The sequence below is a fragment of the Plectropomus leopardus genome, chromosome 10, assembly GCF_008729295.1.
Source record: "Plectropomus leopardus isolate mb chromosome 10, YSFRI_Pleo_2.0, whole genome shotgun sequence".
NCBI lineage: Eukaryota > Metazoa > Chordata > Actinopteri > Perciformes > Serranidae > Plectropomus > Plectropomus leopardus.
The window spans coordinates 32,876,843-32,902,360 of NC_056472.1; the positions used below are offsets into that span (position 1 = coordinate 32,876,843).

A 25,518-nucleotide genomic window follows, 5' to 3' on the forward strand; every position below is an offset into this window, starting at 1 on the left:
GGTGAAATTTACCAGAATCAGATGGAAGCTTCTGCAGGAAAGCATTTACAAAAATTATGATCCGAATATCAACGGCTGGAAAAACGAACTAAAAGCGTGTCATCTACATCCTCTTATTTAGTAAAAAATAAACGGCAGATGTTCATTTCACGATGGAGGGCTTTTTTGTAAAGGTTAAACAAATCTAAGCTAATTATTAAAAAAAATAATAATAAAATAAAAATAAAAAAGGAAAAATGTCCAGAAAACTATAATGATAATCATTATAATTATATATTTAAATTAAATAAAGTCATAAAATACATATTTATTTATGTTCTGCACTTTTTCAGATAATTTTCTTGTTTGTTACTTTTTTTTGTTTTTTTTTGTTGGCTATAAAAAAATGAAAATTTTCGTGGTCACAACTTGATTGATGTTGGCAAATTAACATATTACATCCATTATAAAAATACATGGTTTGTCATTTTAATTTTTCCTTTAAAATTACCATAAACAGCCATCTCAACCATTTGGTAGAGGCCTATATTTATGTATGTTTTCATTTTTGTTTTTACAGCCCCAAGGAAATAAAAATGCAAAGAAATATAATCCAATGTTTTTTTTATAAGTAAGGACATTAAAGGGTCAAAAAGTAAAATTTCATTGGCTGAACAGATTTAATGCAGTTGATGGGTCTGAAGGGGTTAATAAAGTACGGAGGCTCAGAAACGTTCGGGTCAAGAACAATGAGTCCGGTTTGTGCGTCTCTGAGCGTAAACTCGTTTTGTTCCGTGTGTCAGGAAATGCACTTGAGCAGCTCTCTAAACCTGCAGCGCTGTGAGGATTTCCCTCCTGAGTTTCCTTTGTTTTGACTTGCTACCTAAATGAGACCACTGCGAATAACAAGACGCGACCGTTGATGTGTTTTATTGCATTTCTGTGTGGCGGAGGAGCTGGAGCCGACTGGACGCAGACAGACGGAGAGCAGAGCCAGAGTCTACAAACAGGAACATGATATCCTAACAGGGCTGTGATGCGTAAGGCACGCAGCTGAGCTCTTAAAGGGCCGCGGGCCAAAAAACCAATGCCGTCAAAGGAATGCCCTCTGTCTGTGTGTGTGTGTGTGTGTGTGTGTGTGTGTTTGGAGAGAGAGAGCATGTGTCTCCGCACTTCCACATATGCCTACAAGTTCGTGCGAATGTGTCGTCCAAGAGGGCCTGAGTATGAGAGGCATGCCAACACAAACACTGCTCCCCCTGTTACGGCGCTCTTGGCTGCTCTGCCATTGCGTCACGTTTGCGTATGTATGTCTCTCGCTCACCACACCACCGCCAACGCAGCGCGCGCACGCGCGCGCACACACACACACACACACACACACACACACACACACACACATGCGCGCAGACACACACACACACCCTTGTATATGCGTGGGCACACACTCTGAACTGTCTTCAGGGAAGCTGTAATGAAAGCTGACAGTGAATGGTGGACAAAGGCAAGCATCCAGACCCTCTGTTACCCAGAGATCCACAGCTCAGCTCAGCGGCTGCATCTCAGCGACCTCAGCGAGCCTCCTTTCCTAACTCCTCCACTTCCTCTCTCCTATTCCTTAATTGACACCAGGCCGTGTGGTTGTTACATGTTTTACTGTTTCTGCTGCCTGTCATTAATTCGACCTGTTACTTGGTTATCTTTAACGGGATAGTTCAGATGTTTAGTTCGGATGAGTCAGTAGCTCCTTTTACACTCAGTGTATTTATACGCAAAGTTTCGTCGGGCTACAGTTATAGCTTGATTAGGCCATGTCCTGTATTTGGACTTCTGTCCTTGTCCCAGTATACAAGCACTGGAGGAATCGATTTATTGACGGAAGTATGTCCGACTCCTCCACAGCAGGTGGAGATGTGACCTCTTTCAGCTGGCTGCGATGAACCGATATTATTTATACAGCCTGATACAGACCCAATCACATTCCTCATGTTTATTCATAATAACTTTAGGGTAGAAAACCACAGAAAACCGCTGCCCAGTATTGCAGCACCCCTTCCCCCTCATAAATAACAAACAGTCCCTATCTGTAACCACAGAGGGAGGCCGGCACGGCGACTAGAAACACGCGCAAAACACCGAGTCCAGTTAAAGTCTGACTGAGGTGTTTACATGTTGAAGTATCTCGACATCTGATCTAATTATCTGGGTGTGTTTGACTTCGAGAAATTTTGATTTAACATGTTTACATGGATTTTAAAAGCCCAGTTTTAGTCGGCCTGACACAATAATTTGACTTTTTCTAACATCAAGTAAATGTGCCGAGTGTCAAATGTCCACGGTTAATTTGCGACAATACACCGACTATGGACAAGTACCTCAAAATATCATCATTTGAAGTCGCTAAAGGAAGAGGAGAGGATTTCGGACAAACTGCGGTGCTGAGATGGAGCCTCTCTGATGGATCAATGAGGAGGTGAGGCGTCCTCAGCACAGGACAGCACAGCCAGCCAGACCACCTCCCAGACACCTGAGGGATGGACACGTGGAGAATGGGCACTTATCTACAGCGGCTGACGTCACTGTCCGGCCACGACAGAGAGAAATCACTCGGCTACGCTCGTAAATCATTATCCAAACACACCGCCGGGAAAAAATCAAAAAATCCATATAACTTAAAGTTTATTTTTTTATTCCTCCATCATGGCCAGAAAGAGACTTAAACTGCAGGACAAGACGACAAACACCGTGTACAGCAGGGACACTCGGCCTGCTTTGCCTAGGGGGCCACTTTTTAAAATAACAGGAAGCCAGGGGCCAGTCACAGCGGCCCCTTACATGTTTCTAAGATTTTAGGATGTTTTTAGGATTTAAGGATGTTTCTAGCATTAAAGAACATTGCTAGGATTTTAGGGTGTCTTTTTGGGACATTTCTTGCCGTTTTAGGATGTTTCTAGGATTTCAGGAAGCTTTTCGGATTTTAGGATGTTTCAGAGGTTTTAGAACATTTCTAGAATTTAAGGATGTATCAGGATTTTAAGACAGTTAAGATTATAGGACATTTCTAGGATTTTAAGATACTAGGATTTTAGGATGTTTCTAGGATTTAGGACATTTCTAGAAATTTTAAGATATTTCTAGCATTTGATTTTTGGATTTTAGGACATTAGGGTCTTAGCTAGGACCTCTGCTGGGGGTGTGGATGATCCTCCACTGGCACTTTTTTATTTTAAAAACAAGCTCAATTTTGATGCTGTTTTATGCACTCTGGCACCTTAAACAATCCCGCTTTGAATCACTTTATTCTTATTGTAATTTTGGAAATGGTTGGGGGGGCTGCCCGGCACCCTATCAGGCGAAAGTTGAGTATCACTGGTGTAAAAGAATAAAAGCCACAATCCCTTTTAAGGATGAGCTGCTTTAAAAAGATAACCCAGGTTTGGTTTCAGTCTGTACACGTGTGTTTTCATCCTCCCTGCAGTTATACTTATATCATTTAAAATGCATTCATGCCATATGGTGACATAAAAGTTCTCCAAAAATTAAAAATGCATGGAATTTTATACTCTCCATCTCATCTGAAAAACGTTCAGCCCTCAGTGACTCGATATATTTTCACATGTTAAGACCGTGACCCGTTATCTCCACATGGCATGAATGCAGCTCTATCATATATAGGTGAGCGGCCCCTGGCCCCTCGTCGCTGGCTGTGCTGACCCGAATTCTCACTAGGCCTTCCTCAGATCCGCTGGCGCCCAGAGGAGGCGGGGAGCGTTGTGCGCCCGCCCAGCACACGGACAGAACACGCCAGCACACGCGGCTCCTGGACACTCTGCGCAGCGCCCGCTCCTGCCAGTGTGCCAGGGCGCTGCCAGACTATCTCACACACACACACACACACACACACACACACACACACAAAGACGTTCCAGACCAGGAAGGTTAGGTTAGATGCAAAGAAGAAAGACATTTTAAAAGGGTAAAAACTTAAAAACTAAAATGTACTTAAACCTTTATGTTGTGATTTTTGTACAAAAAAGATCTAAATCCTCCTACAGCCAGATTTCTGCAGTCTTATCAGGTCAGTCCACTTTGACACCACGGCGTGGCTTTTAATAAACTCGTGTACGACAAAGTTTGATGTATGCAGAATCACCTACTGAATCACAGGCTGAAATTAAATGGCACAAAATCATGTTTAACACTTAATACAATAACATCATTTTCAATACGTAAAAATACTTTAAAAAATAATTTTCTAATTCTACAAAGTTGTTGAACATCTCTAACAAAGCTCATGGCCTTTTTTCCAGTGGTTTTGAAAGAAATTGCACCAATTTGCTCAGAGTTCAAATGTTCCCCAAAGTACAAAAACTCGTTTTTAAAAAGCTAGGTGAAAAATTATAATTAATAATTAAAGTCATAATTAATAGAATTACATATCTATAATTATTTCCCCAAAAAACATTTTTAAGCACTTTTTACGTCATTTTTCTTATTTCTTTAAACTTTCTTTAAAAAAATGAAAAGAAAAACTTATGATAAAATTTGGTTGATTTGATTCACATTTCTTTCACGTTGTTCATCTTTTCCTCTGGGATAGCCCAAAAATCGCACAGAGCTTAACAGCTTAGTCAGAGGTGCTGGGAAGGCGGATTTTGTTACTTTTGGACAGAGTCGGGCGAACTGTTTCTTGAACCTTGCTTCCTGTCTTCGTGCTACGTTCAGCTAACCAGCTGCTGGCTCCGGCTACATATTTACTGCACAGAAATGAGTATCAGTAGGTGGGTTTTCATTCCAGATTTGCACAAATCTTAATTAATAATTTTGAAATGTGGATAAAACACAATTGCGAAATGACTGTGTTTCCACTGAGTGACACTCTGCAGCTTCTCCTCTGGTGATAACATCCCAGTAACCATGGCAACGGATGTTCAAAACATTAGCAGCTTTATCGTTATTGCAGCCACCAAACTAGCCGTCATCATTTCCAATCCAAGGGATTTCTGGGAGATGTAGTCCACGATTTCACAGAGGAATTGTGGATTTGAAATTTTCTCAGAGTTATGTGATGCAATAACAGCTCTTGTAGCTCCTGCTGCATCATGAGGGAGCCAGTTCCTACTGACAAGCACATAGACACAGCATCATGTGACCTCAGAGCATCATGTGACCTCACAGCATCATGTGACCTCACAGCATCATGTGACCTAGAAAAGACTAAGAAGTGTAAACATTGCAGTTTTGCAAAGTATGGCTGTTTTTAATAACCACTGAAAAACGTTTTGCAATAAATGGGAGTTTTCTCAAAATTTCTATGTTTCTATTTGACATATTTTGTATTCGTAATTTCAGTTTGCGCATTTGAGGGTTAATGGAAACCACCATGTCTCATCTAACATAAGCATTTTTCCCAAAATGTAGGAATATTCCTCTAAGATGGCTGCTCCTCTCTGAACCTTTAAGAGTTTGTCTCCAGACTCCAAAGAAAGTCATTAGTGGAATAAAACAGCAGAAATTGAAGATGAACGTTTACGGACTGAAGACCTGAGAGCTTTAATCCTGCTCAGCTATGTGTGTTGCACTCGGATAAACTCGGGAATCTCACCTTGGCATCTTTGGCGTAGTAGAGAGTTCGGCCTCTCAGTTTGAAGTAGCGTTTTTTCCACCTCTGGAACGAGCTGGTCTGTTTCAGCAGCAAGCCCTCCTTTATACTCGTCTGCAGGGAGGAGACACAATCAAAATTTAAAAGACTGTTTTATTATATCATCAGAAAGTCTTTCTCACAGGCGTCTCTCTCTCTCAGATGCAGAGCGCTCTCTCGTGTTTATCTACAGGAAACCGTCACGCTACAAAAGCTGTTTACGTGTGTGAATCTGAGCACCGATTTTATGCACGGGAGACGAGGAATAGGCCGAAGATTGGAGAAGAAAGGAAACCCATTACACACTCCACCCCTCATTTCTCTGAAGAGCTATAAACACACATCACTCTCACTCGACCCCTTCCCCTGGGCCGCAGGAAGGAGGAACGACAGACGTAAAAGGAGAGAGAGAAAGAGGGGGGACAAAGGGCGAGGACGGCATCCCATTGACTGCTTCTGCTGCCTCGGACATCTGCTGAACTCGGAGGAACTCCACCAAACACAAATATGTCCTCCACCGTGCGAGTTCGACAGTCTAAAAACAGAGTCGCGTGATCACGTCAGGACGGTTTTTGAAATCAAGGCAGAGAAGAAAGAGGAGGAAAACGCAGGAAAGAGACGGGGTTAACTCTTTTAAACCCAGATTTATCACTTTTCTGATGCTGCTTTCAGATGCCTGAGGCAATGAGCAATGAAAGAAGAAATCACCAATTTGAAGTGGGGTTATATGATTTCCATAGTCGGTGTTACCTACAGTAGATGTCCGTCAGCAGTGACAGGGATTGTCCTGCGACTGCCAAAAAAAAAAAAAAAAAATCAAAGGTGACATAAGAGACAAAAAATGATCTGAAAATCAGTGAGGATGGATAATTAAATACCATTTTAAAAATGTCCACCAAACTATATTTTAAATTTTTTTTACTTATATATTTAAAACTGTGTTTCAGAAATAAAAATAATAAAATATAATAATATATTTGAATTTAATTTTTGACACTTTTCTTTAGGTCTCTATGTTTTTGTTTACTTTCCTTTTTTTTTTTCTTAATTTTTCACCAACTTTTCGGCCATATCTTGTTAAGTTGTATATTGCTTTTCTTACTTTTTAAAAAGAAATTTTTACCGATTTTAAAGGTCACACAAGCACACAAACTAACTGATGGAGGCAGCTGTAGACCAGCAGTTCCTGTGTTTTTAAATTACTGTTTTTCTCGATATAACAGCTTTATTTTCCTATTGGAAATCACTTTCTAACATTCAAATAAAACAGTGAAAATATTCTAAATAAAGCATGGACTTAAGCTGATATTGCTTTTGTCGAGGTGGGACTTTTTTCGGTGACTAAAATAAGTTTTATTGCAGACCCCAACCACAGCAATGCATTGCTTAGATTTTGTGTCGGTGCTTGTGCTGCTTCTCTAAACGAGGGGCGTGCAAACGGACATCTACAATAGTTAACACACTCAAGATTGGTACCTCATACAAACCCATTTACAAAAATCTGAACTATCCCTTTAAGTTTAAGAGGAAACAATTCGGAGAGTGAAAATGGATTTGTGATATTTTTAAAAAACCTAAAAGAACGATGAAAAGACGGTGAAAGAAATAAGATCTTCCTGTTTCCTATACAGCCACTGTGTGTGTGTGTGTGTGTGTGTGTGTGTGTGTGTGTGTGTGTGTGTGTGTGTGTGTGTGTGTCACATCCAATCAAACCATCTCTCCATGTGCAACACGGTACACACACTCATCATCATTACGACCACCATCATCTCGCACGCATTAATACACACACACACACACACACACACACACACACACACACACACACACACACACACACACACAGAGCAAATACAGCGAGACATGGAACAGTGGACATGGAAAAGATAAAACACATACAGATGGAAACGCTGCACGGAGGAACATCGGTCTCTCTGGGCACACAGAGGAGAGGTGGGGCGCACATACACACACACACACACACACACATGTAGAGGCTATTTATAGCAAAGGAAGGCTGCTCTCTGAGGGAAGAATTACAAACAGAGACAGAGGCCTGAAGCTGACATCCTGCCCACCAGCTGTGTCAACTTAAACACAGAAAACACTGCTGCAGAGTACTGGCTCACACTGGATACACACTTTACTGTACACACACACACACACACACACACACACACACACACACACACACACACACACACACACACACACACACACACACACACACACACACACACACACACACACACACACACACACACACACACACACGCCACTGTGGATGAAGCCGGCGTACACAGAGCCATACTAGGAGATCATGTTACACTTAATTAATTTGTTAGTTTTTTTCTCTTTAATGGCAGTCTGGCCCGTCCAATGTGGGATTAAAAGACACCATCACAACGTAACCTTCATCCTCTGATTTAAGAGATGCCTGCAAAATAATTATTTAAAATAAAATAAATAATAAATAAATAAATAAAACTACAAATATATTACCACTATTCTTGCAAAAAAAAATGTATTGCACGTTGAAAAATACATTTTACAAATTTTGTTTATCTTGATAAAGAGCTTGTTTTCTCATCTCCCATGCTTTCTCCAGATAACGCACTTATCTAAATGCTTCATATGTAAAAAAACAAAAACAAAAAACAAAAAAAACTTAAACTTATGTACCACATGCACTGATTCAAAATCTGTTTTTATGTTACTTCACAAAAATGTGTGTAGTTCCACATAAAAAGGACAGTAGAAAAACCATCAGTGGTCAAATATCAAAGAAGGATCTTTGCATTTTAGTTCAATTATATAAAGCATTATCATTATCATTACCATTATTATCATTATCCTAAATATTAGTTGTTATTTTTTTACAAGTGATAAGAGATTGGCGAGATCCCTTAATTACTATCACTATTAATTCTGGCATTGCTTCAATAAAGAGACACTGATGTGAAACTCTTCTTGTTCAATACTGTGACCAAAAAAAACATTATCACAGTCAGATTAACTGCGTTGCGACTGTGGCTGAAGTCTCAGAGTCTGATACCTCAAAACCTGGACAGATTAAACTCAATCTATAATATTATGACGGCTAAATAACATGAGAGGAATGAGAGAAAATGTGAACTTCTTGAAGAGGAACAACTTCATAATACTGTATTGCATTTTTACAAAGTTTGTGATTTGCTAGAGAGAGATTTCAAAGAAAAAGTCAAAATTAAAACAGCAGAAGCTGAGATATCCTGATTTTTGCTCCAAAAACACCATGTCGAACCTTCCCACAATCCAGTATGGCAGCTAATTTTATTAGACGCTTACACCCTAGTTTGTAACACACACTTTCCGTTAAAAAAATGCGTAATCTAGCAGGGATTATTTTTATGACATTTATTTTTTTTCTCTCTCCAGATCTAAAAAAATTGAAGTGTAACTTTTTTGCAATCTGTGTCGTAATCCCCGAGACTTTCACAAAAAAATAAGTGAAAACGGTGGAGTGCTCCTTTAAGTGGTGACACAGTCCTTGACTGAAACAAAGTGGGTCCATCCTTAAAGTAAGAAATATTTTAAGACCACTTTAATGAAGGAATTGGGATTCAAATGAGGTCTGTATTAACACACATCTACCCGTAAAGTTCAGTCTGTTTGGACAGACACGATGACCGAGGGGCGTAAAAACACAACAGGAAGAGGACACACTGCGAGTTCTCTGACACAGCTGTCTACCTACGTTAATGCCCTGCTTCCCTTTCCGTAGGTACGGCCTCAAGACCAAATTCCTGCAGCGGATTAAGGTGAAATACCTCGAATCTGACTTCCCTATAAGGACTGAAATACAGCAGCAAGGCAGATGAAGTCATCTCCTCATTTAAACACGTCGGGCTACCGGAGAACACCGGGGGTTAAAGAGTGCAGGCAGGGGTCTCCCAAAAAGCACTACTTAAAGAATTAGTCCAGTATTTTTCAAACTGGGCCATATTTTCCCATGACTTTGTGTCTGAGTGACTAATAGGAACAACTATTTTTAAAATTGGTCCAGTATTGAGCATTGGTTACAGGCTGCAATGTAACCACTTGGGGCATTTGTGCATCGTTAATTTACGTCCACTAAAAGTGCTTGTTTTTGCCACTGACAGGCTCAGATTCAGTACATCAAATTACATTAATCTCTACTATACGAAACCTTATTACACTATGTTACAGTACACCACATTAACCCGCAAAATATGGTACTAAACTACACTGGTATCTTAAAATACTTTATAGCATAGCACAATACTAAAATAATAGTGCTCTCACATTTTGGACTACGTAGAAACAGTCAGTATTTAACCCTTTGAAACCTGGAGCAGCATCACTTTCCTTGTGCTGTTTTCGGACACCTTTCAAAAATACTTATGTCTTTGATCGCTGAGCAATTTGGTGCAATTTCTTCCAAAAACGAGAAAGAAATTGAAAAAGAAATTGGTAGATACAGGAAATTATTTATTTTTTAAAAACATTTGAAAAAATGGCTAGATTCTTTCTTTCTTTTTTTTCTGGGTAATTTTCTTGTAATTTTTTAGAGATGCAAATCAATGGTTTTGTCATGACACCATATTATATATCGATAATTTGGGCAATGATATTATATTTGCCGATATCACAAAGTCTGCCTCAATATGATTTTGATTCGATTCGATTTAGGGGTCGGCGATCGATATGAGCCAATTTCTTCAGCTCATTTAACATCTTCAAAAACATGGATTAATAACTTTAAACAAAAGTATAAAAGCTAAATAATAACTGTCAAGTATCACAGACAAAACAACCATCTCCTGTAATTCACGTTTCCCCCACGTATACAACATGCTAACATTATTAGCATAAGCCTATGGCATTTTACATTGCATAAATTAGCTTAGCAGCTAGCGGACTTTTCCTCTACTCGTGACTTATTTACTTTACATTAATTCATTTTTCCTCTTACTCACTGCAGGTTTAAATCACTATCTTCCAACAGAACAACACAACCAGATTTCAGTTTGCATGTTTTTTTCAGTCCAACATTGTTGAAATAGAACGGCTAATATCGTCAGCAAGAGGCTAGAGAAATAAGATGCCTGACATGTACGCCGTGTTTGTTTACATACGACATGTGCCCTGCCTGTTAACCCCGAGTTTCTCAAAAAACAAAACATTTCCACACTGATTTATTCCCGAGTAGATGACTAGTCTGCCGCTTAAAACACACAGAAACTGTTATGTTAAATCAGAATCGTACGCCAACACAAACATTTTTACCAAGTATACAGTTTGTGATTAAGTGGCTCTTACACTATAATTATGGTAAGATTGTTGCTTTTAAGGTAACATATCGAAAAGTGCACCCCCCCAAAAATCATGTCTACTCAATCTATTTTATGACAACATTTTTTTTTTTTTAACTTTTTTAAAAATGAACTGGCATGATGCGTACCATAGAGAGTTAAGATTCAGAGCCACAAAAGTTTTTAAAAAAGTAAAACTTTAATGTTCTCCGCCCAGCCGGAGCAGCAGAAGTTTTTGGAACATAAATACCATTCAGTTATACACTGGACCACACTCTCGGAGCACAGAGTATACTCTGGGCACAGATGGAGCAGCAGAACATCAGGCGCTGTGAGCGTGAAACATCACAATTCATGCACCGCGTCTAAATGTGCTTTAATTTATTTGTGCAGCAGCTTCTCCTCTCATCCAGTGCACCCCCCCAAAAAATCATGTCTACTCAATGTATTTTGACAAAAAAACTTTACTTTTTAAAAATTAACTGGCATGATGCGTACCATAGAGGGTTACGATTCAGAGCCACAGAAGTTAAAAAAGAGGAAAAACTTGAATGTTTTCCGCCCAGCCGGAGCAGCAGAAGTAACTTTGCTCTAGTTGGATGTTCTATTTTCTTTTTTGTCCCTCCTTGGCCTCCATAGTTCCTTTCCTTGTCTTCGTCTCCTTCCTGTTGCCAAGTAGGCCAGAAGTGATCTATAAATAGTCCCCCTCAGCCTGCCTCTGTGCTGCTCCTCTGCTAAACTGTGAGACACCGAGTCAGTCCTGTGCCAGAGAGACACGAGTAACCTGAGCACCATGTACCTTACACCCACACTGCCCGGCCACCGACAGGGCGACACACACACCCCGACTCTAAACTACACACACACACACACACTTACACAATGGACAAAGGCCCAGGCGGTTCAAATGAGTCCAGCAGCTGTGGCTGGGGGATAAGAGCGGAGCAGGAGTTCCCTGGAAGGTTAAATGAAGAGAGCAGAGCGAGCCGACGTCCTGTCTTTGACGACAAACGGTCAAACTGCTCGCTCACATTCAAAAATCACCGTCTACAAACTTACTCCTTTAAACGCTACAGCCTCTTTTTTCACTTCACAGCTCCAGAGCACTTGGTCCTAAACCAATTAGCGGCCCCCTCTGGGCCTCACGGAGGTTTCTGTGTAATTAATCTGATAAAAATGCTCGACTTTCCACCTCCTTTTCTGCTTAGCTTAATTGTTTTAAAAGTGTTAAAGATTCGTAAAATGACAAACCTAAGAGGGCTGCTAATTTAGTCCTAAATATTGGATTGTGCCGTGATCCATTTCACCGACATTCTTGGGATCAAATAACAGGGTTTCCCCACACATTTAGTTATTTAGTTCATTACTCTTTGAGCGATATCAACCTTAAACCTTTAAACCTTTGACCCTGAGTTAAATAGTGTGACTTCGTTCTGCGAAAATGGCAATGAGGTAAAAATGTGCCAAAACTTGCAAGAGATCAGTAGAACAGGCTAAAGAAAATCTTAATAATTATCCTAATTGCATATTTAAAATTATGTTACTGAATTACTCAAATTTTAGGGCACTTTTTCTGTTCATTTAATTTGTTTGTTTTTTACAGGTTTTCCTTTCTTCTTTTTAATTTTCAGGGTATTTTTGTTATTTTTTACTAACTACTACTAACTTCTTGAACCTTTTGGACTACTTTGGTCAAGTTTCAAAGGGTTAAATCAAATTTCATGATGAATGAAATAAATTGAGAAAACTGGGAAAATCAGTGGTCTCATAAATTGGATCAGGAAATACCTAAAACTGTCAAAAAAAAAAAAGAATCATCAGAATTAAATATTTAAAATTATATTACAAAATTGTTATAATTTTGAAGCACTTTTTCCAGTTTATTTCCTTGTTTGTATTTTGTTTTCTTTGTCCTTTTCTTTCGTTCTATCTAATTTTTGGGTCATTTATTCTTTTGTTGCTCATTGCCTTTGTCCCATGTTTTTGAAAGAAATCAAGACAATTTGCCCAAGTTTAAGAGGGCTAAAACATCTGCTGCCACATATTGACCGCGTAATTTTGGAGCTGAACCATTCATTCAGAGCGCTATTGGAACATAAATACCATTCAGTTATACACTGGACCGTGCTCTCGGAGCACAGAGTATACTCTGGGCACAGATGGAGCAGCAGGTGAAACATCAAAATTCATCCACCGCATCTAAAGGTGCTTTATTTTATTTGGAGCAGTTGCTCCTCTCATCCACCACTCTGATCGGCTCTGATCGGATCAACAGATCAGTTAACCACGCCCACAAGTCAAACTCCTGAAACTGCGAACTCATGAGGACCTCTGTCTGCAAAAACAGCAAAATCTCCAAATTTACAGAGGGGACAGAGAATAATGTATAAGGGTGAGAATAATGTATCTTGTGTGTATTACACACACAAGATTTAAAAATGGGAAGTTAAATGAACAGGGCTGCAAGTAATAACTATTTTCAACCATTTTTTTTTAACAAAATGCAACTAACATATTCCTTCAGAACACAAAGAAATAAAACATATGGCAAAAAATACAGGACTGGCCCTTCAAAAGAAAAGCTCTGTGCCAAAAATTCGCTGTACCTCAAAATGGAGTGTCTTTTTTAGAAACAGAGCGGACGCACAGCCCACTTTTGGACCCCAAACCACTTGTTGGGAACCACTGGTCTAAAACATCAAAAAATAGTTAATGATAATCAAGTGCTGTCCACAAATGTCTTATTTTGTCTTAATTCAAAACATTTATCGGTTATTAAAATAGTTAGATACATTTTCAGTTGATATACTTAATAGTAATATTAGTTTCAAGGCTTTTTTTTTTATTACAGAGTCCTCTGAGGCTCCAAAAAGTCCTCCTGATTTTTTCTTTTCTTTTTTCTTGCTGAAGCTCAAATGGGAACTTCTTCGTCTTTTGCATGACTCTGTCTGACAAACGCTTGCCAGGTACTAAATCAGTGCTGCTTACGGATGTTTAAGGATTTCTCAGTTTAATATGCACAAAAACTGAAGTGTGTGGTTTTCACGGCAAGTTATGTTCCTGTTTCTTGGCCAGATTCAGTCACTTACGGGAGTCTTGTGGTCACCTCGACTCTGACAAGTAACTGTATGAATTTAAAGGGACAGTTCACCCACAAAAAATAAATAGATAACATTTAAAAAATTCCTCTTAGCCGTAGAGATGTCAGCCTTCTCTCCAATATTGTGGAACTAAATGGCACTTGGCTTGTGGGGCTCAAAGCACAAAAATAAAAATTAAAAAATAAATAAAAATTTAAAAAATATATATACATAACATTAAAAAAAAAAAGATAAAATTGAAAACAAATGAAAAACTCAACAGCAATGTCTTATTCCACAAATCATGACCTGGTTACACAACATAATCCGCAGAGCTTATTTGAGAAGTTTCATGTACTTTCTTTCCATCGAACTTCACCCAACAAATGTATCACAGTTTTTTTTGTTTATTTCATCTTTATTTAAGCAGGATGTCCATCTATAATTGACCCACAATACAATTTTGGACCACGACTCACCAGTTGGGAACCACTGGGTTACACAATATCCAAATCCCATTTAATTTTCATATTTCCGCATGTACGAGAAACAAGTTTCCAACAATGCTCCCAGAGCTTTCCTGAAAGTACTGTGGTTTCTGCCCACTCAGATGACTTGTACTTCCTTTTGAGAAACACTCGTTCCTCCTTTCTGAAAGACTGATTGAGACTTTAACGGGAAGTTTGCCACACGGTGCTGTAGATAAGGGAATCTCTACCTCTGAACGTGCTGCAGAAGTGGTGACACTGGTTTGCAGAGATAATATCTGCACATAATTGCGTACCATACTCCGATGCAGCACCTCGGCTCTGCAATGTTGTGTCCTGTTCTGTCCAAAGCAGAAGCTGAATGTAATCGAGGTAATTGTGTGTAAATTACTGGCCTCAACAACATCACTTAACATCCCCTGTACCCACTTGACACATGTATACCTCCCCGTGTATGTGGTCCACTTTTACAAAGGAGATCACAGACAGTGGAATTACCCCTTCCCCCCGACCGCATTGTAATTTTCACATCACACGGTGAAATTTTAGCATGTGGTGGGAGTCGGAGGATGAAGAGCACAGAGTTACAATTACACCAAACACAGAGAGGACGATGTACCAAAAGAGCTCAACGGAGAGATTCAGTACGTTTACATGATGTTTGAAAAAGCCGGATTAATGGTATTTGTCCAAAGTTAATTGGACTAAACCAAATTTCTCGAAATTACACCCAGATACTTGATTGGAAGTCAAGATATTTTGTCATAGAAACAACAAAATCAGACTTTAACTGGACTCTGTGATTTGTGCGTGCTGTTGCCGTCCCAGCGTCCCTCCGTGGTTATGGATAGGGACTGTTTGTTATATATGAGGGGGGGACAGGATGCTGCAAAACAGGTCAGACATTAAAAAAATGTGCTTAGGAGGGACTCGTGTTTTTAATTTTGGCTCAGGTGAGTGACACACAACTTTAAAAGGTCGCATTTTATATTTATTCTAAATAAAAAAGTCTCATCTCAGCCACCCCCCTCCTCTGAAAAATAAAGAGCAGTCCCACAACACCGACACAGAAGCTAAATAATGTCCTGCTGTGGACGGGGCCGCAGCAACGCATATTTTAACCACCTAAAAAAATGAATCTGAGTGTTGACTGTATTTGAATCTTGCCTCCTCTTTATCTTCCACAGCAGCTGTTGGAGGCAGCGGCAGAGCAGCAGCTCCTCTGTTCAGTGGAGTAAAATGACTGTTTTTCTTAATGGGGTTTGGTGTTTTTGATATAACGACCTCAAATCCCGGTCAGTAAGGGCTGTCTTACAGCGAGCTAAAGCAGTGAAAATTTTTGAAATATAGCATATACTTATAGAGTTTTCTCAGCTTCTTTCGATTATATGCATGTGACACCGCGGCTTTCTACCCCTAAATTACTGTAAATAAACATTATGATTGTGATTGGGACTACATCATAGACTGCAGAAATAATAAAGGTTTATTGCAACCAGCTAAAAGGGGGAACATCTCCACACATCAAGAAATCGATTCTCTCCGGTGCTCGTATACCGGGATTAGTAGACCAATGAAATGACCTAATCGAGCTCCGACCGTAGCTCCACTAAACTGTGCATGTAAACGTACTGAGTGGTCTCTAAAAGACTCGATTGTTGTGGATGCCCAGGCTCCTCCAGTCGTACTCGGGAATTAAAAATGAGTGGGTAATGGAGGTATAACAGAGTTTAACTGCATGGACTGATTCCTACAAACAGTGAGCTTCTCTCAGCGGCGCGTCGGCTCAGACCCACGGCAGATAAGTGAGCAGACGTCTTTATGGGCCGACCAATTACAGTCACAGCAGTTTAGTCTTATCAGTCATGAGCTCAAATTGCCAGATGGGTTGGTTTTCCTCTGGCAAGCTGAGATATCTCGCTTTTTGTGTGTGCGCACGTGTGTGTGCACATGCATATGAAGGGTCCTGATTCTGTAGTAAAAGCTGTAATATTGGCAGCGCAGAGAGAGATGAGAGATATGGTCTTTTTAAGGCCTAACAGGGAGGGAGAACTGACAATAACTCCCTCGGTGTCAGTGCGGGTGTTTGCTCTGTTGTTAGATATTTGTTTTTAATCCAAAAAAAAAAAAAAAAAAAAAAAACCCAAACAAGCATGAGTTATTTACCCTTTGAACCCTGGATTGCCATGCTGCGTTCAGACGCCTTTGACCAGCATTTAAACCTTTGAATCAGGAGCGCATTTATGTGATGTCATCTATTTTAATTCATTGATTTTAGTTTATCTTTTAATTAATTAATTTATTTATTATCATTTATTTTAATTTTATTCTATCTTGATCGTGTTTAATTCTGTTATTAGTACTATTATTGTTTATTCTTGTTCGAAGCAATTTTGTAAACTCTGTTTCTAAAGGTGCTATAAAGAATTATAATAATAATAATAATAGTAATAATAAACACTGAAAATGGTATAACTAATAATGGTCTCAGAAATTGCTAAAGAATTTGTAAAAGATAAGAAAATGACCTGAAAATTAGCTTAAAAAGAGAGAGAGGGAATCCTTAGAAAATTATTTAATAACTTGGGACAAGTATTGAGAAAACTATATTTGTAATTAATATAATTATACTTTTAAAATTATGTCACAGAAAAACATATTTCTGTTATTATTCATATTTATTATTATTATTTTATCACTTTTTTTCAGGTTATTTCCCTTTTTTCCACTTCTCTTGTTTTTTGTGCTAATTTCAGGTGATTTTCTTGCAGATTTTTACTAATTTCTTACTATTTGTTGTTCAGCTGCAGCAGGCTCCAGCGTGCCATCAGCTCTCAATCACTCAGCTACAGCGTTAGTCACGTTTATGAGCTCTCCTGAGCCGCAACAGCACGTCTGAAGAGACAGAGAGAGCTGAGAGATGACAGCAAAGAGGGAGGCTGTTATTGCGCCTCACACACGGGGCTGTAGCTCAAACTAAAGGCGGTGCTTCCGTATTTTCACATTACCTGCAAACCACGGCGTCACCACCACAACCGCAAAGAGCACAGAGCTGCCTCTCTGGGAGGGTTTGTATTAACTCTCAAGTTGCGCAAATTGAAATTGCAAATAAAAAAATATGCCTGATGTCAGTTTTAAAAAAAAAAATCCTCCAATTTATCGCAAAAAAAAGTTTTTATGCTCGCATGAGGTGGTGTTTCAGGTGATTTCACAAAACTGCACTTTTCAGGTCACGTGACGCTATGGCTCCGTGCTCGTCAGCAGGAACTGGCTCCCTCGATTCAAAAGTCCTAAACATCGATTATAGCCTAACCTTGTAAATACAGTCTATTCTTAACTCTCTAAAATGTTTATCATTTAGAAAAGTCTTGATGATTTTGAGACCGTCGGTCTTACTGTTTCCGGCGGTGAACGCTGCCGTTCAGAGGGAAACTCCGGCACATCGTCGCTCTTTACGAAGCCTCGGTATCCAGCCTGGGAGTTCAGGTGTTTTTACGGGACTTTGTTCAATAAACAGGTGATGACAGATCCGATATTGGGTGTCTTCCGTCCATATTTTATCAATATGTCGATGATAAAAGTACATTAGCATCGATGCTAAACGCCATTTTGGTTTCCCATAGTTCCTTTGGCGAGGTCAGAGGTTTGTTTTGGTCTTGTCCGCCAATCGGAAGACGATCAGACGCTTTGTATCCGCCTACGTAGGTACACGTCATCTGAAGCAAACTGCACTGTGATTGGCCGAATCCTCTTGCATTAGAATAAACGCTGGTAGCCCTATACTACTACTACTACTACTACTACTACTACTACTACAACTAATACTAATAATAATGATGATGATAATTAATAATAATAATGATACTACTACTACTACTACTACTACTACTACTAACTAATACTAAAATAATAATGATGATAATAATAATAATAAATGATACTACTACTACTACTACTACTACTAAAATAATAATAATAATAATAATAATAATAATGATAGTAATAATAATAATGATACTACTACTACTACTACTACTACTACTACTACTAATAATAATAATAATAATAATAATAATGATAGTAATAATAATAATAATAGTAATGAGACAGGGGTAAATCAGGAGACAGTGTAACAGGCAGCAGGGCCTCATTTGGACGTTAACCCTGTGTTGACTGCAGGCAGGAGAATCGGGGCCCTCTCTGAAGTGTCAGGAGTGTGTGTGGCCCTCTGCAGCATCACAGGAGATAATGGGATACACAAACAACTGCAAAAAAATGATGGGACTTTTTTTGGAAAAGTTTGTCCATTTTTTGAACTATAATAATTGTTTATTTAATAATTTATAAATGTTTATTTTTTCACTTTCTGATTCCCAACACTTGGGAAAAAGGTTTTCTGCAACAAAAAAGCTTGTATATACTAAAACCTCCATAATTTCATACACACTTTGCTTTCTGAACATAATATGCCACTGGCAAAACAGACTGGAGTATCGAGTAATCGGGAATCAATTTTGAATTAAGAATCGACTCTGATCGAATCGTGACCCCAAGAATCGAAATCGAATTGAATCGTGAGATACTGAAAGATTCACATCACTCAGTAGAAACACAGTCATCTCACAATTATGTTTTATCGCCATTTTGAAAATATCACTTAAGTTTTGCGCAAATTTGTAATGAAAACCCACCAAATGTATCTCAAACACAGACAGATATCCAATCAAACAGTAAAACTAAGCAGTGCTGATAGAAAATCAATCAACATTATGTCACTGCACTGCCTATTTCTCTCCTAAAATGTTTTCAGAGAAGACTTTAACACCCTGTTTATCCATAACAGTGCAGCTTTGTAAAGGAAGTGGCGGCCATACTGCTTCCTGCACAGGAAAAAATGGAAGCTGGTAAAAACTAATATACGTCACTACAAATATAAGTCACGAGTCTTGCTTCAAATGCTCTCAGAAACCAGTTTTAGCTCACCGTTTCACTGTAACATGAGATTCGGCCGGCCGCCATTGTGTTTCACGGACAAGGTCGGATTACATTACTCAAAATCAGGGACGTTGATTGTTTATTGCTCTGATGCATTCTTGTAGGTTTTCTACCTTTTAAGCAAAAGTCAACGCCAGAGGCCTTTTCCTCTATAGTCTCTGGTCGTGTAGCGCCAATTTCAAAAGTTTCTGCGTCTTTCTACAGCGGAGACGGACTGGAAATCGTTTGAAGTACTTCTTTAATTTCTAACATGCGTTTACAAGAACACGTGAAAGGAGGAGAGAAATGACAGAGTTTGATGCTCACATGATGAGTATCAGATTCCCTCTCTGTGCGGTCAAATCCCATTACTCCGTCTGACGGGAGGAGAACACGAGGCGGATAAATGACACTCGATATCTCCTCTCTGCTTCACTTCAGCAGCTCAACAACAACAACTATTTACAGCTGCCTATATATTGATTTTCTGTGATGGGTTTGTAAGTGGCTATCAACTATGGAAAGTTAGCTCCAAATAACCGTGATGATTTCAGTCACTCAGTATTGATTTTTTCATTATATACATTATTAATATCTAAAATATAAATTAAAGTTTTGGCAACCTTCCAGAATAATAAAATCAATTGTTTTTTCAGTCCACTGGATACATTTTGCAGATACAAAAATGACTGAAGCGAGATGAACAGACTTGTCTTTTACATTAGACAGATTTGGAGAGAATTTGCAGATGAAGAAACGTTAATAAATCAAAATATACGTTATCACAATACATGTTATTTTAATACTCAGCACAGTTTTTCCACAGAATCAGAAACTTGTGTAGCGGTAGCTGCAGACGAGGGGAGTTTGTTTTTTTTCTATCTTGTGTGTGTTTTGTGTAAGCCTGTCACAAAAAAAAATTTTGTGAACGACATATTTTTCCAGAAAACATTGCAATCAATGATATTATTGTCTACGTTGTTTTAAGACCATTTTATGCCACTGATATAAAATAATAATAATAGCGTAATAATGCAAGTACATCTTTTCAAAGATATATTTTAAGTCAAGAATATTCAATATTCAAATTGAAATGTGAAAAAAAATTAAAATATCCAAAATAAACAACAAACAACAAACAATAATAAAATAAACCGCACAAAAAATATAAAACATTTAGCACAGGAGATGGCAGTTTTTGTTGCTACTGTTGTCAAACAAAGTGTGTGCATGTGTCCCCCTTTTTATTCTCCTTTTTGGAAAAATATGCTTTTTTTTAGTTGTTAAATTGGACATTTCTGCACACTTACATTGTATGTTTACACAATGTTAGAAAAATCCGAATTATTATGTTAGTCCAACTAAAACTGGACTTTTAAAATAGATGCAAACGTGTTAGACTGAAATCATATTAAGTTTAATTTCTTGAAGTCGTACTAACGGCCTTAAAGCAGTTTGGGTTTGATTCGCTCTTCGTGTATACGCCTCAGTCAGACCTCGTTCGGCGTAATCGTTCTGTGCATGCTCCCCAGTCTCTGTGCCGGGCTTTGATCCGGAAGTCAAACAGCATTAATTCGTAGACCAGAACCAAAAAAAAACAACAAAAAAGAGAAGAAAACAAAGCACGACAAAGGTACGATGTAAAGTCAATGGGAAGAAGATCCAAAAGCAACTAGATGAAAGGGGGCATATCTCCACCTGCTTTGGCGGAGTCAGACATACGTCCATAAATAAATGGACTCTCCTCCAGTGCTTGTATACTGGGACAAAGACAGAAGTCCAATTAAATGACCAAATCAAGCTTTGACCGCAGCTCCACTTTACTGTGCATGTAAACCTACTGAGTGTATTTTCCTTCTCACTCCTTGCATGCTTTGATTTACCGTCATTTACCTTGAAATTTTCCCAAAATTACATGAAAACACAGAGGTTGCACAGCTGAGAAGACAGCGGATGAGACCTGCAGCGGTTTACGTCCCCCTTCAACCAAACCAGCTGTCTTACAGGCAACACGGCCCCGGAGTCAACCAATAAGGGACGAAAGATGTGGTCGCCTGTGGCAACCAAAGAACCACAGAGATAGTGGACGGACAGGGATGGACACGGACAATGTGATGGCCGAGCGTACACATACATGCATTTGCACACAAACACACACACATACACACACACACAGTCCAGAGCTGAGCAAACAACCCAGTGGAACAACACTCAGTGAGTCAGTGCCTGCATGATCCATTAGTAACTCTCAGCACACACACACACACACACACACACAGAAAAAACTCACTGACCCGCACGACAACAACTCTGAGACCTTTGTTAGCACGATGTCAGCGCGCTAAACACACTGATACAATCACAGGAGAAGTGCTTCGCGCCAGTATGATAGCGGCATTAACTCGTGAGACATGTAGCCTGCTGTGCGTAGTTTGGCAGGACAGATCAGGTCCGTCCGGGCTCTCTGCCAGCCATGCAATTCACATCCCTTTAGCATAACGTCCGTAACTGCAGTCAGAGCGGACTAATCGTGACTCAACATGACTTTTAAAACTCCTGCCGTAACTTCAGAGGCGAGAGGTGAGTAAAGAAGAAGGCGAGCGTGGAAAAATCAACTTACAATCAGTCAACAAACATCAGCTGAGGGACATCAGGATGGATCCGTGTTTACTCTTAATACTGGCTATAATATCACCCTTTAACAGTGAAAGTCAGTTTACGGCCTGCAGGCCAAATCTGGTCCCTGATATGTGCCAGCCGCCCCCCAAACATTTTAATTCACAATAAATATAAAGAGATTCACGCTGGGAATTGTTTTGTACTTTTAGTAATCATAAGGTGTCAGAGAGCATAAAACAGCATCAAAATAGAGCCTGTTTATCAAAAAAGTGCCCGTGGAAGATCTCACGCACCTCCCAACAGAGGTCCCAGCTGAGCCCCTAATGTCCTACAATCCTGGAAACTTCCTGAAATTATAGAAACATCCTAAAATCCCGGAATTTTTCTGAAATCATAAAACATCCTTAAGTCCTGTAAATGTCCTAAAATCATCCTACAATCCTGAAAACGTCCTGAAATACTTTAAAAAAATGTGCTCAAATCCTAGAAATGTTCTTAAATATGAGAAATGTCCTAAAATCCAAGGAATGTCCTCCAATCCTGGAAGAGTCCTGAAATCATAGAAACGTCCTAAAATCCTAGAAATGTCCTTAAACCCTGACAACGTTCTAATATCCTAGAAACATTTGAAAATCCTAGAAACATCCTAAATTTCTCCGAACGTCCTCAAATCTCCAAAGCGTCCTCAAATCAGGTAAACTTCCTAAAATCCTAGAAATGTCCTATAATCCTCAAACCATGTCTGGGGCTGTTGTGGCCCCTGGCCTCTTCTCATTTTGCAAAAGTGGCCCCCAAACAGCACAGGCTGAGTATTCCTGGTTCAAACTCTCGACTGTGCTCAACATAAAAATGTTTAAAGTATAAACTGAAAGTGAATCAATGTAGCACAAATTTCTTCACCTATAACTTATTATTTATCAGGTTAAAGTACCAAAAATGTGCTTGTTTTATCTTCTTAAATGTGAGACTAAACTGATCATCTTTGTTGTTTTTAATGTTGCAGAGAAAAAAAAGTGAAAACTGTTCCCATCAGGCTCCAGCAACGTCTGACGTAGACCAAACTGCTAAAAATGTATGAAAAATTGGTGATTAATCGAAAATGACTGTTCATTGCAGCTGTGCAGCACGTCCTCTAGGTAGCGCTGCACTCACTGAAGAGGAAATTTGCATATGAAGGTATATTGAGACATTCTCGTGCCCCACGTCTCTAAATATACCCTCGTGCTGAATAATGTAGATGGGGCGGAGTGGGGCAGTCAATAATTAAGTGGATCCATTGGTGTGGGAGGACGACACTCATTTACAGTGTCAAAGATAAGTGGGCCAAGAAAGCTTGGGTGTCAGAGGGAAGAAACGGCACAAACAGCATCCTCTTACCGAGACCTGCATGTTAGCAGGATGCAGTGGAGCGGGTTTTATTTGTAAATATTACTATTGAGGATGATTAAATCTACTTTTCATACATTGAAAATAGAAACTATTTGTTTTAAATAAAGGAAAAAACTAAGGTCCAGACTGCCTTAAATTTTTAAGTTGACTGAACTTGAGAAGACGAGTCGAATCATTACAAAATTACCTCAACTTATCTTCTCAAATTCAGTCAACTTAAAAACCAAAGGCAGCCTGGACGATGGCGTTTGCAGTTAAAACGTTAGTTTCTTTTTGCAGTGATATGCTGTCTGACATTACAGTTACGCTGAGAGGAGCGGGAGAAACATGTAAACGAGGTTTCTAAAAATAAATCACACTAGTTGTAACTTTATTGAAGTTGCACAACTTTGTCAGTACGCGTAAAGTTACTTAGATCAATGGCAATAGGTTTAACCCTTTGATACCTGAGCACATTAGTTTGACTTCTCTCAAAAACACTGGAGGAAGTTACAAGTTACATGAAAATAACCTGAAATTTAGCACACAAAAAATAAAAAAAAAAAATGGTAAAATAAATAGCCTAACAATAAAAAGAAAAAAATCGATAATTATAAAATAAATAAAAATAAAAGAAAACAAAATAACTAAATTAATAATTATCCATACAGTTTTATGTACAATTTTCCCTATTTTGTTTTTATTATTATTAAAGTCTAATTATTTCCATCTCTTTTTAAAAACTAATTTACATGTCATTTTCTTGTCAGCTTTTCCTAATTTCTTACATTTTTTTGAGACATCTCTTGCCAAGTTGTCTTTTCTTTTTCAAATTTCAGTTTTAAATACTCATGAATGCAGTGCAAGAAAGCTGATGTTCCAGATTTCAAAGGGTTAAGCAAGTTTTTGAGAAGTTGTAATTTTTTTTTTTGTTTTTTTCAAAATGTTTTTGATGTTTGTTTGTTTTTTTTTAATCAAATTCCAAGCAACGTCTTAAAAATACGACAAAGTAATGGGTTATTTATAAGTCTGCAAGCGCTTTGCAGCCTCGTTGCATGCAGCCCACACAAACAGCACAGCAGTGAATACTACCAGGAGTGAGCTGCCACAGGAGGAAAAACAGCCCTCAAACACACACATCTCCACAGCATGTTGCCCTTTCAGCCATGTTTTTAAAAGAAATCAAACCAACTCAAATACTTGTAAAAAGTGTTTAAATGCACAAAATAACTGATGTTCCAGGTGTCAAAGGGTTAAGCAAGGTTTTGTGAAATTGTAATTGTTTTACATTGTTACACTTGTGCAGGAAAGCTTTTATCGAGGTAATTTCAATCAACATAAAAAAAGATAAAGTAGTGGGTTATTTAGTCTGCAGGAGCTTTGCAGCCTTGTTGCATGCAGCCTACACAAACAGCGAATACTACCAGCAGAGAGTGGCCACCGCGGTTCACTGGCAGGAGGAAATTAACCCCTCAAACACACGTCTCCATAGCATGGCCCCGCCAGCAGGTCGGTCAGATAAACACGGAGCTCCAAACAGCCAGAAAAACAAAGAGGCAGCGGCGTCTCACCTTGCTCCTGATCTGTCCGGAGGTGGACACTTTCCGGATGAGTTTCTGGGGGCCTTCCTGCTCCGCTTCGCTGTCAGAGGACTCCTCCGCCGCCCCGGAGCCGGCGACAGCCCCCACCACATGGGCATGGATCCCCGCCGCGGACGCCGGCCCTTTCTCCGGCTCCTGTCGGGGGGAGAGACAGACCCAGTCGGGGTTAGCCTTCGGCCGCTCCGCCGCTCCCTTCCTCTCGTGGAGCGGCTGTGAAGCGGCTCTGCGCGCTGTCATCTCTCGGTGTCTCTGCGGTAAGAAGCGCGGTGTTTGCTGGAGTGTGTGTGGGCTGCTGGAGCATGTCGCGGCGCAGTGGGGATGGGCTCCGCGGCGCACATATATATGTAACCCCCCTCCCCAGTCCCTGCTCGGCTGATCGGTTATGGCTCCAGCCAGCACGGCCAGTCCACACTGAGGCTAAAGCCCGCCTCATCCACCCCGCTCACCGGCGGA

At 39.5% G+C, this 25,518-nt stretch overlaps 1 protein-coding gene across 1 annotated transcript in view; it reads right to left on the bottom strand.

Annotated features, from left to right (window-relative positions):
- Positions 1-25,518, bottom strand: part of dgkh (diacylglycerol kinase, eta) — a 78,733-nt gene extending 53,215 nt beyond the window's left edge. The window contains 3 exon segments of the mRNA XM_042494573.1: positions 5,585-5,695; positions 25,036-25,392; positions 25,394-25,518. Of these exon segments, the coding sequence (XP_042350507.1) occupies positions 5,585-5,695; positions 25,036-25,392; positions 25,394-25,498 (573 nt within the window). The 5' untranslated portion in view covers positions 25,499-25,518.